Source organism: Acinonyx jubatus, chromosome A2, assembly GCF_027475565.1.
Source record: "Acinonyx jubatus isolate Ajub_Pintada_27869175 chromosome A2, VMU_Ajub_asm_v1.0, whole genome shotgun sequence".
NCBI classification, from domain to species: Eukaryota; Metazoa; Chordata; class Mammalia; order Carnivora; family Felidae; genus Acinonyx; species Acinonyx jubatus.
The window spans coordinates 85,539,300-85,552,533 of record NC_069383.1 but is presented as its reverse complement, the minus strand read 5'-3'; the positions used below and the strand labels follow the sequence as shown (position 1 = coordinate 85,552,533).

Sequence of the window (13,234 nt, the reverse complement as noted above, 5' to 3'; positions counted from 1 at the left end):
TTTATTTTGAGAGAGAGAGGAAGAATAAGCAGGGGAGAGCAGAGAGAGAGAGGATCCCAAGCAAGCTTCATACTGTCCGTTTGGAGCCCAACACGGGGCTCAATCCCTCAAGCGGTGAGATCATGACCTGAGCTGAAATCAAGAGCCTGACACTTAACTGACTGAGCCACCCAGGTGCCCCATGTAAAAGACTCTTAAATATGGAGAACAGACAGAGTTGCTGGAGGGGTTGTGGGTGAGAGGATGGGCTAAATGGGCAAGGGGCATTAAGGAGGACACTTGTGATGAGCGCTGGGTGTTATATGTAGGGGATGAATCACTGGATTCTACTCCTGAAATCATTATTGCACTATATGCTAACCAACCTGGTTGTAAATAAATGAGTGCATGAATAAAGGAATGAATGAATAAAATAGGGTGTATGAGAAGATGATAGCAGTAATGTTGGTAAGTTGGTTAGGGTGAGATTTTTAAAAGTCTAATTCTAAAGGGTAGAGGGTCTAAATAGGTTTGTAAAGGCAGTAGACAGTGATACAAGGTTGTTGAACAGACTAATAATGAAATCAGGGTCTGAGGAGATTTGCATAAACTGCCTTTTTTTTTTTAAATTTTTTTTTTCCAACGTTTATTTATTTTTGGGACAGAGAGAGACAGAGCATGAACAGGGGAGGGGCAGAGAGAGAGGGAGACACAGAATAGGAAACAGGCTCCAGGCTCTGAGCCATCAGCCCAGAGCCCGACGTGGGGCTCGAACTCACGGACCGCAAGATCGTGACCTGGCTGAAGTCGGACGCTTAACCGACTGCGCCACCCAGGCGCCCCAAAACTGCCTTTTAAAAATAACCCGTGTTCCATTTTGTCTAAAAGTTTTATTATGTTAAGTTCCATTTATGTAACACTGGTTTAACTAATGGTCGTGTTTTGGGGTGAGTTAGTAAAGGAATGCAGAGAAACTCCTGTACATTATTAGAATTGTTAGTTGTTTAGTCTTTATTGAATTGTGGAATGTTTGGCTAGATGGCACTAGTGAGAAACTAAGGCCCAGAGAACTCAGTAACTAATTCAAAAGCACATCTCATTTAGCGTCAGAACTTGGATCTAGAACCCAGTTCTCCTGATGCTTAGTCATTGCTTTTTCTCTGCTCTACTTCCTCTACGCCTATTTTAAAGTACTGGGTATTTAGAGACACAAAGGAAGAAAGATGCATCTGTTTTTTTCCTTTACAATGTTTACATGTAATCAAATGACATGTGGCTATACTGCTTTTCATTTTTATTTAAATACCAGATTTATTAGTACAGACCAGTCTGAAAGAGACATCAAGCTTCAGCACTTTTTGTCCAAGTGAACACTTGTAAGAAGCTTCATCTTAGAGTAAGTAGGATTCTAACTGATTGAAGAGGATGGATGAGTGGAGAAAAGGAATGAGAATAACAGCACAGGCGAAGCGTCAGGGGTGGGCATGAATGAGTTGTTTTGGAGCATGGTGAGAACCATGGTAAAGCAGAGAAGTTTGTTTGAGAATAATGAGAGAAGTTCCTTATAACATTTGTAGTGTTTGATAGACTGGGTTTTTTTTTTTTTTCTTGTTTTTTTTTTTTAACATTTTTTTAATGTTTATTTTTGAGAGAGAGAAAGAGAGACAGAGTGTGAGCCAGAGGGGCACACAGAGGGGCAAAGAGAGAGAGAGGAAGACACAGAATCCAAAGCAGGCTCCAGGCTCTTAGCTGTCAGCACAGAGTCCAACACGGGGCTCAACTCTCCAACCATGAGATCATGACCTAAGCTGAAGTCAGACGCTTAACTGACTGGGCCACCCAGGCGCCCCTAGTCTTTGATAGACTGGGTTTTGTTCTAACATAGGGAATGGTTAAAAACTCCCCCCCCCCTTTTTTTTTAAGCTACAAAGAATACCCTTGGGCATTACTATATTTGTGATAGTGAGATTTTATAAAGGTGGACTCAACATACGATCTCTTTGTAGTCGTCCTTTTTCTCTACCCTGGGCTTTGGCATCATAAATGCATTTTGTGTTGTCCTTGACATAGTAAAGTATTTTCAGGTGTTTTGACAAGGTATAATGATTAAAGCAGTGTTAAGGAGAGAATTAGCTCAGAGTCACTGTCTATACCGATATTTAAATGTTATGTCTGCAGTTAGCTCTGTGGTTTATAATTGGATTATTTCTATATCTTAATACCCATCCTTCTCTGAGATCAGTTGATCAAAAAAGATTAAGATTCTCAATTCACGGTACCCAGTAAGCTTTCTATGCCACTCTTTTTGTCTGTAAATTAACTTTAGTGTCATAATGTAGCATTAAAAACAGCATGAACTATCAATATGATAGAGACTGTAAACCTGTGTTTCTGGACTGTTAGAATCATCTTAATTATTCATGAAATCGTTTGTTGACTTATTCTTGTTATATGAAATTTGGGTGTCTCTGAGTGTACTTTTTCAGATGTCCAATTCAGAAATCTATCTCAGCATGCTATAAAACCTGTTTTAAAAATAGGTATGAGCCACTTGTGTCACTGAAAGGCTGTTGACACAATGGAAAAACTATTAAATGAGTTTGCAGAACAAACCTTGCCATTACTGAGGAAAGGCTTGTTTAAAAAAAAAAGGTAGATTGACTTTTTATTTCTGTAGATCCAAAGAAATACAAATAAAATGTTTATAACATTTCATATACTTTGTGTCCTGTTATAAATGATTTTCAAAATTTATTTCTAAGTGTAGCTTGGTGTGAACCAAAGTATATTAAAAAATAATCTTTTAGATCATTTTATTTGAAGCAGGCAATGTTTTCCTCACTTTCATTGAAGCTTTTTTTAAAAAAGTTATTACTGTTTATATGTAACCACTTAAAGATTCCCCAAATATATTAAATATCTCATACATTTAACAGATGGAGTGAATAAAAAATCCTTTCACATTTTGTATATGAAATGCATATTATTTGCACTCCTGGAGGATTAGGAGAGAGGATCTTTTATCTTGGTAGATAACCTGGAATTTTTGTCAATAAAGATTAGGTAAAGTGAAAGGAGGTTAAAGTGAAAGGTTGAGATTCTCATAGTTTTTGTACCATTTTTTCTGCTTTTGCATTTGGCAAAGGTGAAGGGCAGGAGAGGGGAGAATGAATGGAAAAAACTTCTAGGATGAAATGTGTTGAAGCTAATGAACTACTCTCAGAGATGTCTAGGAAAAAAAAGTGGGAGATTTTATTTTTATTTTATTTTATTTTATTTTATTTTATTTTATTTTATTTTATTTTTTAGTGTTTATTCATTTTTGAGAGAGAGAGAGAGAGGATGAGAGCATGAGTGGGAGAGGGGCAGAAAGTGAGGGAGACGCAGAATCCTAAGCAGGCTCCAGACTCTGAGCTGTCAGCACAGAGCCCAATGTGGGGCTCAAACCCACGAACTCTGAGATCATGACCTGAGCCTAAGTTGGACGCTTTAACTGACTGAGCCACCTAGGTACCCTGATTTTATTTTTTTTTAATTTTTTTAATTTTAGTTTTTTTAATTAGGGAAAGAGAGAGAGAGTTAGAGAGAGAGAACGAATGGGAAAAGGGGCAGAGGGAGAGAGAGAGAGAATCCCAAGCAGGCTCCATGCCCAGCACAGAGCCCGACTCAAGGCTAGATCCCATAACCCTGGGATCAATCATGACCTGAGGCTAAATCAAGAGTCAGACAATCAAATGACTGAGCCACCTAGGCGCCCCCAAAATGAGAGATTTTAAATCAGTAAGGGAAAGCTTCCCCAAAAACCCTGGTGAGAAAAATGGAAGTAGCCATACCTGACTAACTTCAATGGCGGTGAACTTTGAAATCTCTAAATACTCCCATGTGCATGTAGTTGGAAATTGACATTGTGATTTTATGATAGTCTGGTAGCTATTTTTATTTTAAATGTCAACAAAAACTGATTACAGGTATTCCTTCTCTAAACCTTTTGCCATGTTTAAAAAAGGAAATATAAACATTTCCCAGTTCTTGGCTTGAAGGATTTTTAAATATAAAATTAGTAATAAAAATAATCATGATTAACATCTGTTCTACGTGCTGAACTCTGGTAGGCATTTTATGTATATCATCTTATCAGTCACAAAACCCTCCAAAGGATGAACAGATAGTCATTCCTATTGTACTAGTGAAAGAAACAGGTTAGAAAGATTAAGTTGCTTTTTCAATATTACATACCAGATAGTGGAAGACAGTATTTGAATCCAGGTCTTTAGACTCTATGCTCCTCCGTTTGTCCGGAATTTCAAAACATAGTTTGGTTGAATTTGGTCAGTTAAAGATGGAATTATTATTATCGTAGGAAAGGTAATAAAACAATCTGGTTTATAACACTGTCAAAAATACACACATCAAGTAAATTCTGCCTTAAATTTTATTTAGAGACTGATCATCTGAACATTTGAACTTGTGGATAGTAATTTTCTTTATATTTGAATCCTCATATGCTTCCAAGAATGATTTGTAAACCTGGTATTTTGTTTACTCTGGGCAGACTCTGTAGCAGTAGCATGTCTATAGTTGCAGACCTGCATGTGCTCACTAGGGTACTTTACTCCCAGGATTTCCCTGACATCCTCTGTAGCCTTAGATGATCCTGGTTTGTAATGAGTTCTGGGGCAAGTGTTTGTGTTTGAACCTGTTTAGGCTCATCCTTAACACCATACCCTCCATGCCAGCCTGGTCTTATGACTAAAGAAGTATTCCAGAGTTAACTGGAATCAGCCTGGAATTAATTCTGTCCAGGGCTAAGGAACCATTAAGTTTTGAATCCAAAACTCTTTTAGACAAACACACACAAGATGCTTATGAAATGGTCTGTGGTAAATTTCTGAAGATTAGCAGACTGATATCTGGGAAGTGTTTAATATTAATTATTCCTCTGTAACTAACCCTAATATCAGTTTAGTATTTAACATAAATTAGTTAAGTTTCTCCAGTTATTTGATTTTAGTTCGAAGTTGTGTTTACTGAGTACCAGGGAACATTAAATATGATTATAAACTTTGGCATCTTTATCAGGCCATCCTTTAGCAACAGTAATTGGCACTAGTTCCTAGATAGGAACTGTAGCAAAACTGATCTGTTACTGAGTGAATGAATGGATTTCTACTTTTAAATGAAGAAGTTCCAGTATAACCTGGGAAATTCTGAAATTTATTTAAAAGGCTTATTTAAAAAAATCCGTCTTGTTAGAAAATTCAAGTGTTACATTCTCTTAGAAAGATCCTTTTATTATGGCAACTGATTTTTGTTTACTTAAGAGAACCTGTTGCTAAAATAGTAATGAGGAAGGGTGTAATACAAGTATAGTCATACACCCCTTGCTCTGCAAGTAACCAGAGTGCTATGTTCGCGTGTTGTTTAGTCTCATTTTGGACGGTGGAAATAAAGTCGTCTGTGTGTTTTTCTCTCTTGCACAGCCTAAAATGACGAATGTGTGATTTCAGTGGAATAAATGGCGTCCAAAGTCACAGATGCTATAGTTTGGTATCAAAAGAAGGTAAGTTGATCGTCAAAGCTTTCAACCTTTTAAATATTTTTATTCTAAAAATGCATGCTTATTCTTAAGGTGCAATGGATTTATGTCAAATATTACCTGATATAATGACATATAGATTTCAGGATCTTTTGAGTGGAATGGGAGCATTTTGGTTTTTCTTGTGCTAATTTTATTTCTAAAGAAATTAGAAAGATGATGCTTCACAGTGTTTTTCTCCACTTTTTACTCCATATTATTAAAGTAGCTAGATTAATTATTTTCAGTTATAATATAAGCCAGATTTCCAGGACTTTGAATATAATTAGCATTTTATAAAAGCATTAAATTTTTCTTGCATTAACTTCTTTTAAAGCTAGGTCAGCAGAAGCCTTGTAATTTTATAACTTTTTATATCTAGAAACTATAGTCTTAATCTGTTTCTTGTAAGTTCAACTCAACAGTTGAATCTTTTCAATAAAATAAAATAAACCTTTGAGGTCTGTGTTTTTCAAACCAAAATAGTAAAATGTTTATTTCGATGTTTTAGGATTAATTGTCCTAACTACTAAACTAGCTGTGTCCTCTATATATTTCAAAATAAGCTTTCAATGTAATATTTTTATGAAGTGCAAGAGAATAAATGTCTTTTTTGAAAATAAGTGTTTTTTCCTAAAGAGTGTTGTTTTGACTCTTTAAAATGTATGTTGTTATATGTAGTATTTTAGATTTTTGGTGTATATAGTGAGTTATGTTTGTTTTCATAGTTTAAAACATTTTTGATGCCTTATTCTTCAAGTCCCTATTAACAAAATATAATTATATATTTAAAGCTTTTCTCATATGGGGTAAAATCAGACAATTTGTAAGTTTACTTGAATTGGACATGGTAATTAGAGTGCTTTCAAAATTAAGCAAACCTGAGAATACAGTCTGTCTTTGGATGTGTTTCTCTTCTGTGTAGAACATGCCACAGATATACAGGATCACATGTTTCATATAAGGTACTGAATTGGAAGTATTGACATTGATCATACTATTAATTCTGTCTTTTGTAGTTCTGTATTCATGTCATCTTTACCTTTAAACTTCCATTCAACTTAAAACTGAATAATGAAACTAAAACAAAATTATTTTTTATTATTTTTTATTTCCTACATAAATCCTTGAAAGCTTTTCTGTTAATGCCTACTTATTATGAGAGTTAGTAATGTTTACTAAGCATTTTATCTATCTGGTTTTTTATGTTAAACATTTCGAACTTCACTGAAGATCATTTGTAGAACATGCTAGATTTACTGTCCTTTCTTGGTAACGGAGGGTTTGAAATATTACACTCGCATTCAGTTAGCTCACTAATACCCTTCTTATCTGCGGGTCATTTACCTAGCAGCTTTAGATATGTGCAACCAAAAAATTCTCCAGAGCAACCATAACAGATGTCACAAATTATATCTAGCAAATGTAATCACACATTTTATGTTACTGAGTCACCAGAACCATTAACCAGATTTTATTTGCTCTATTTTTAAATTTTGCTTTTAAATTTAATTGTCTTGAAGAAATACATGTGACTACTTTGAAAAATTAATGTTTCTGGGCTAATTGGGAAAAAAAAATAGCCACCAGTACTACCTTTCCCTGTCCTTACCCAGCCTCTGAGCTTTGCTCCCCAGAGGCAATGATTTTACATTCTTTATAGCTGAAACCAAAGTTCTGCTACTCCTCATCGCTGGTAGGGAGTTAGGAAGGATGGTTTACAAATGTGGGGTGTGAAGTTTTGGTTTTCTTAATTACTTTTGGGAGAATGCTGATATTTGTGGGTTAGAAATCAGAGATACTAAATGTCTTGCAATACTCTAAACAAGGGTTGGCAGACTTTTTCTGTAAAGGGCCATATAGTAAATATTTTAGGCTTTGAGAGTCATACGTATCTGTGACAGCTATTCAGTTCTGCTGTTTTATGGTGCAAAAGCAGCCATAGACAGTACATAAATGAATGAATGAATGAGTATGGCTGTGTTCCAATAAAAATTAATTTACAAAAACAGGCAGTGGGTTAGATTTGGTCCACAGGCCTTAGTTTGCTTATCTGTACTCTAACATAGCCCGATACAACAAAGAATTGTCCTGTTCAAAATGCATTAGTGCCCTATTAAATTATACTGCTTTTTTTTAATGGTATTTATGTTTTAAACTTGGCCCTTTCTTGATTATTTCATTATAGATGTTACTTGTTGATTTCTGACTGTATGATAAAGATTTAGCTTTTTTATGAGTCCCTCCTCAACCAGTATTCCTTACTCGAATCCTCCCAATGACTACAAATTTTGGTGAAATCACTATGCAGAGCTGTTTGTGTATGCGTTGTTTAGAGCTATGTCATGCCATATACTCTGATATTTTCTGTCTGTGCAACTTTTTCCTCCTTTTGCTTAATTTTTCTAATTCTCCAAAGTCTCTGATAGAACTATAAAACTCCTTTTGTTGTAGTCAGTCATATTCAAATATTCTAGTAGTTCTTTGCCTCCCCCCACAAACCCCCCTTCGGGAATGACCTCCTAGAATTCTCTGTCCTTCTCTTACATTCTGGGGGGATTGTTCTCATGTCACACCTCTCATCTGCCCTCTTGGTGTTTTGTTTTGTTTTGTTTTGTTTTGTTTTGTTTTGTTTTAAATATGAAATTTATTGTCAAATTGGTTTTCGTACAACACCCAGTGCTCATCCCAGCAGGTGCCCTCCTCACTACTCATCATCCACCCTCCCCTTCCTCCCACCCCCCATCAACCCTCAGTTTGTTCTCAGTTTTTAAGTCTCTTATGCTTTGGCTCTCTCCCACTCTAACCTCTTTTTTTTTTTTTCTTTTTTCCTCCCCCTCCCCCATGGGTTCCTGTTAAGTTTCTCAGGATCCACATAAGAGTGAAACCATATGGTATCTGTCTTTCTCTGTATGACTTATTTCACTTAGCATAACACTCTCGAGTTCTATCCACATTGCTACAAAAGGCCATATTTCATTCTTTCTCATTGCCACGTAGTATTCCATTGTGTATATAAACCACAATTGCTTTATCCATTCATCAGTTGAAGGACATTTCGGCTCTTTCCATAATTTGGCTATTGTTGAGAGTGCTGCTATAAACATTGGGGTACAAGTGCCCCTATGCATCAGTACTTCTGTATCCCTTGGGTAAATTCCTAGCAGTGCTACTGCTGGGTCATAGGGTAGATCTATTTTTAATTTTTTGAGGAACCTCCACAGTTTTCCAGAGCAGCTGCACCAGTTTGCATTCCCACCAACAGTGCGAGAGGGTTCCCGTTTCTCCACATCCTCACCAGCATCTAGAGTCTCCTGATTTGTTCATTTTGGCCACTCTGACTGGCGTGAGGTGATATCTGAGTGTGGTTTTGATTTATATTTCCCTGATGAGGAGCGATGTTGAGCATCTTTTCATGTGCCTGTTGACCATCCAGATGTCTTCTTTAGAGAAGTGTCTATTCATGTTTTCTGCCCATTTCTTCACTGGATTATTTGTTTTTCGGGTATGGAGTTTGGTGAGGTCTTTATAGGTTTTGGATACTAGCCCTATGTCCGATATGTCATTTGCAAATATCTTTTCCCATTCCGTTCGTTGCCTTTTAGTTTTGTTGATTGTTTCCTTTGCTGTGCAGAAGCTTTTAATCTTCATAAGGTCCCAGTAATTCATTTTTGCTTTTAATTCCCTTGCCTTTGAGGATGTGTCAAGTAAGAAATTGCTGTGGCTGAGGTCAGACAGGTTTTTTCCTGCTTTCTCTTCTAGGGTTTTGATGGTTTCCTGTCTCACATTCAGGTCCTTTATCCATTTTGAGTTTTCTTTTACCATCCGCCTGAGAGTTCCCTTCACTCCTCTTAGGTCATACAGATTTGTTTTTTTCTTAAATACATATTTATTTAAAAAGTCCTTTTACAGGTGTTTAAGTTTCAGTGAAAAGAAGGCTTGACTGCTGATGCTGATATGATACTTGCTGATTATATGACTATGGTCAAATAACTTCATTTGAGTTTCGCTTACCACTCACTACATTAACTTGATAATCATCCTCAGCTGCTTTTCAATCATACATCCCTTTGAAATTGTGATGAACTTTCCAAATTCTCAGGATCTTATTGCCAGAAAAGTGTATATAATATAGAAACACAATAAAATTTTCGCATCTGATTTGAACCCTCTAAGTCTTCAATTAGATAATTTTTAAAACATTAGTATTTTAACATTCTTTAATTTTTGTGACCTATCATTCAGTGGTATTCAGCTTATAGTAGGAAGTATTGCTATAAATAAAACCAAGAAATGTTCAGGGGCACCTGGGTAACTCAGTTGGTTAAGTGTCTGACTTCAGCTCAGGTCATGATCTCGTCGTCCATGAGTTTGAGCCCCGCCTGTTGGGCTCTGTGCTGACAGCTCAGAGCCTGGAGCCTGCTTTGGTTTCTGGTTTCTGTATCTCCCTCTCTCTCTGCCCCTCCCCCACGTGTGTGTGTGTGTGTGTGTGTGTGTGTGTGTGTGTGTGCGCGCGCGCGCGCACGCGCTCTCAAAAATAAATAAACATTAAAAAAAGTTTCTTTTAAAAAAAGAAATGTTCAGCTTCATTTTCTTGAACATATGTATGTTTAGTTGTAACTCACTTTAGTGTCACCTTTTCCACTTAAAAATGGTGACATCTTTATATTTTTGTTTTGAGTACTGAGCACTAGCTAACCCCAAAGACCATGACTTGATCTGTGGACTGTTGTGAACATGAACTCTAATATCAGATGTGAAATTTCGAGGAGAAAATAAAAACAAAAGTTTTAAAGTATTAAATCTAATTAGATGATGTCAGGGTACCTTTAAATAAATTATTCTCTGCATGATTTATTTTGAAATTTTTAAAACTTCTTTTAACATCTTATTTTAAACTTCATTTGGTACTATCGTAGCCATCCATAGTCATGAATAATTTGAAAGTCCCTATTGAAAAAAATAATCTTCAGTCACTAATTCAGACGAAAAATTAATGCCTCAAGAATGGTAATTGGAGAAACCAGAATAGATTTCCATTAGTATTGGGCTGTTAAATTGAAGTACTGAGCCTCAGACAAATGGGTTTATTACTTTTTCTCTTCTAAGTTTTTTTTCCTGAACCATATTCTCATATATGCCATTAAATATTTAATGTAATTTTACTTACTTATTTTTTAAAATGTATTTATTTTTGAGTTAGAGAGAGAGTGAGTGCGAGCACGTACACATGTAAGCTGGGTAGGGGCAGAGAGAGAAAGAGAGAGAATCCCAAGCAGGCTCTGCGCTGTTACAGCACAGATGAGGGTCTTGAACTCAGGACATAAGGGAGCATGACCTGAACCAAAATCAAGAGGTTGAGCCACCCAGGCTTCCCCAAACCTTTTATTTTTCACTAGAGGTGATGAAAAAGACCCTGTTGCTTCTTTCAAGGCGCTAGAAGGATTGAAAGTCTGCAGCAGGCAGAACCAGAGCAGGTCAGAAATAGGGAAAAAAAGAGACAACCACAGGCCAGCATAGCGCTCTAGTCCCTGGATTCACTTCACCCCAAGATTAACTTCACTCCAAACTTGGAGTTGTTTACCCATGTCAGCCAATAACCCCTCCCCCCCTTTTTGCTGATGCTAGTGTGAATTGGATTTTTATTTGCAAAACAGAAAGTTCTGACTAATGCAGAGGCAATATATATACATTTTATTGAGGTGTAACATACTCAGAAGACCACACAGATTTTAAGTGTTCAGCTTCATGAATTTTTACAAACTGAATACCTGTTTGTGTTTAGGACTCTTTGTGTCTTGTTTATGAAACAACTCAGATCAAGAAACAGAATGTTAACCAGCTTTACAGAACTTTCATCCCTCCCTCTCAGTCACAACCTGCCCTTGTTGAGGGTGACCACTGTGCAAAGCTGTGTATCTTAATGGGTAACAAGAACATAGATTTTGAGGTTAGAAAGCTGAGATTTGAATCCTTGTTCTTGAAAGCCAGTATGATTTTGGACAGGTTGCGTAATGTCTCTGAACTTCATGTACATAAATACCATTTTTTGTATTTATTTTAGGAGTAACTGATGATATATGTAAAATGTTAAGCAAAGTGCTCCACACAGGGTAAACCTTCAATAAATGAGAATTATTTCTATTATTATTACTTCATATTCACCATACTTATCAGATGAATTGCTCCCCAAACTTATCAGAGTGCTTTATTTCATGGATTCTAAAAATTCTCATGAGGCTAAAAAAAGATTCTTACTTGTAAATGAGAAATGTAAAATGTCAGGCTTCTAATATTCAATGTTAAAACAGTGGGTATTTGTTGACGTTTGTTGTCTAACACTCATACCATAAAATCATGATTAAGTGTAACTTATAAACTTCAACTGTCCTTGCTTCAGTCACTGATCATGTTTTCCACTTCTTCCTTTTTAATGTCACTTACTTGCCAAAAATAAGACTTGTCCTACCAGAAATAGATTGGTTAGTTTAGTTGCTCAAATATTTGCCTTTTCACTTAAGGTTTTTCTCCCTGTTTTAGTCATGAAGTCCTTGATTTTCCACCTTTATCCATTTCCAGTTCGGGTATTTATAGCATAAATAATTTGAGTTTTAGTTTTAGTTTTAGTTATAAGGAAGAAAGAAACTATGCTGTGCAGTAGTCATGATAGTTTGACTTTAGAGATCATCTGGTTTCTGTTAAACTTTTTGCTTTATAGGTAAGAAACCTGATGCCTGTAGATCTAATAACTTGATCATAGTCATGAATTAGTTATAAAACCAAAACTCAGGTCTACTGACTTTCAGGTCACTCATCCTTCTGTACTAACGTAGCTTTGAAAAACAGACTGAAGAAACTTTTACTATAAGATTTTCTTGTTTAATTTGAGAGTTTATTTTTAGATGACTTCTAATGCGAAAGTGAGGAGATACACATTTTTTTTTAAAGATGGTTAGTATTATACATATATATCTGTTGATTTAACAACAGTAATGATAGTGATATGATGATGGTGGTGGTGATGTGATAGCACTGCCTCACATTTAAAAGCATTTATTTTTCAGAGTGCTTCTGTTTCTGTTTTCATGGTTTCATTTATTGTGATAATGAAGTGGATTAACTCAGTGGTTATTATATCAAGATACTATAAGAAGTTTCATAAGTTTCCTGGGGCTTTTGTAACAAAGGACCACAAACTGGGTTGCTTAAAACAACAGAAGTTATTTTTCTTCACAGTTCAGGAGGCCGGAAGTCCAAAATCAAAGTGTCAGCAGGGCTGGTTCCCTCTGTAGGGAGGCTTGAGGGAGAAATTGTCCCATGGGCCTCTTCTAGCTTTTTTTTTTTTTTTAAGTTTATTTATTTTGAGAGAGAGCACACAAATGGGGGAGGGACAGAGAGAAAGAGGGAGAGAGAATCCTAAGCAGGCTCCACACTGTCAGTGCAGAGCCCGATGTAGGGCTCAAACTCATGAACCATGAGATCGTGACCTGGGCCAAAGTTGGCTGTTTAACTGGCTGAGCCACCCAGGTGTCCCTCTTCTAGCTTCTAATGAACACAATCCTTAGTTTTCTGATGCATCATTCCAATCTCTCCCTCCATCTTCATGTTGTCTTCTTGACTCTTCTTATAAGGACACCAGTCAGTGGATTTAGATCTGCTCTAAATTCAGAATGATTTCAT

The 13,234-nt window shown here is 36.3% G+C and overlaps 1 protein-coding gene across 7 annotated transcripts in view; it reads left to right on the top strand.

Annotated features, from left to right (window-relative positions):
* PHTF2 (putative homeodomain transcription factor 2) overlaps positions 1 to 13,234 on the top strand; it is a 127,058-nt gene that overhangs the window by 26,987 nt on the left and 86,837 nt on the right. For 3 of the 7 annotated variants that reach the window (XR_008296887.1, XM_015069731.3, XM_053218573.1), the window contains exon 2: positions 5,460 to 5,539. Coding sequence is in view for 3 of the 7 variants with exons in the window: in XM_015069731.3 (XP_014925217.1) it covers positions 5,495 to 5,539 (45 nt within the window). In the remaining 4 variants the exon portion in view is untranslated. Of the gene's footprint in view, positions 1 to 5,347; positions 5,540 to 13,234 lie in introns of those variants that run through there. The other 4 variants (XM_053218569.1, XM_053218572.1, XM_053218570.1 and 1 more) reach the window with 4 other exon arrangements.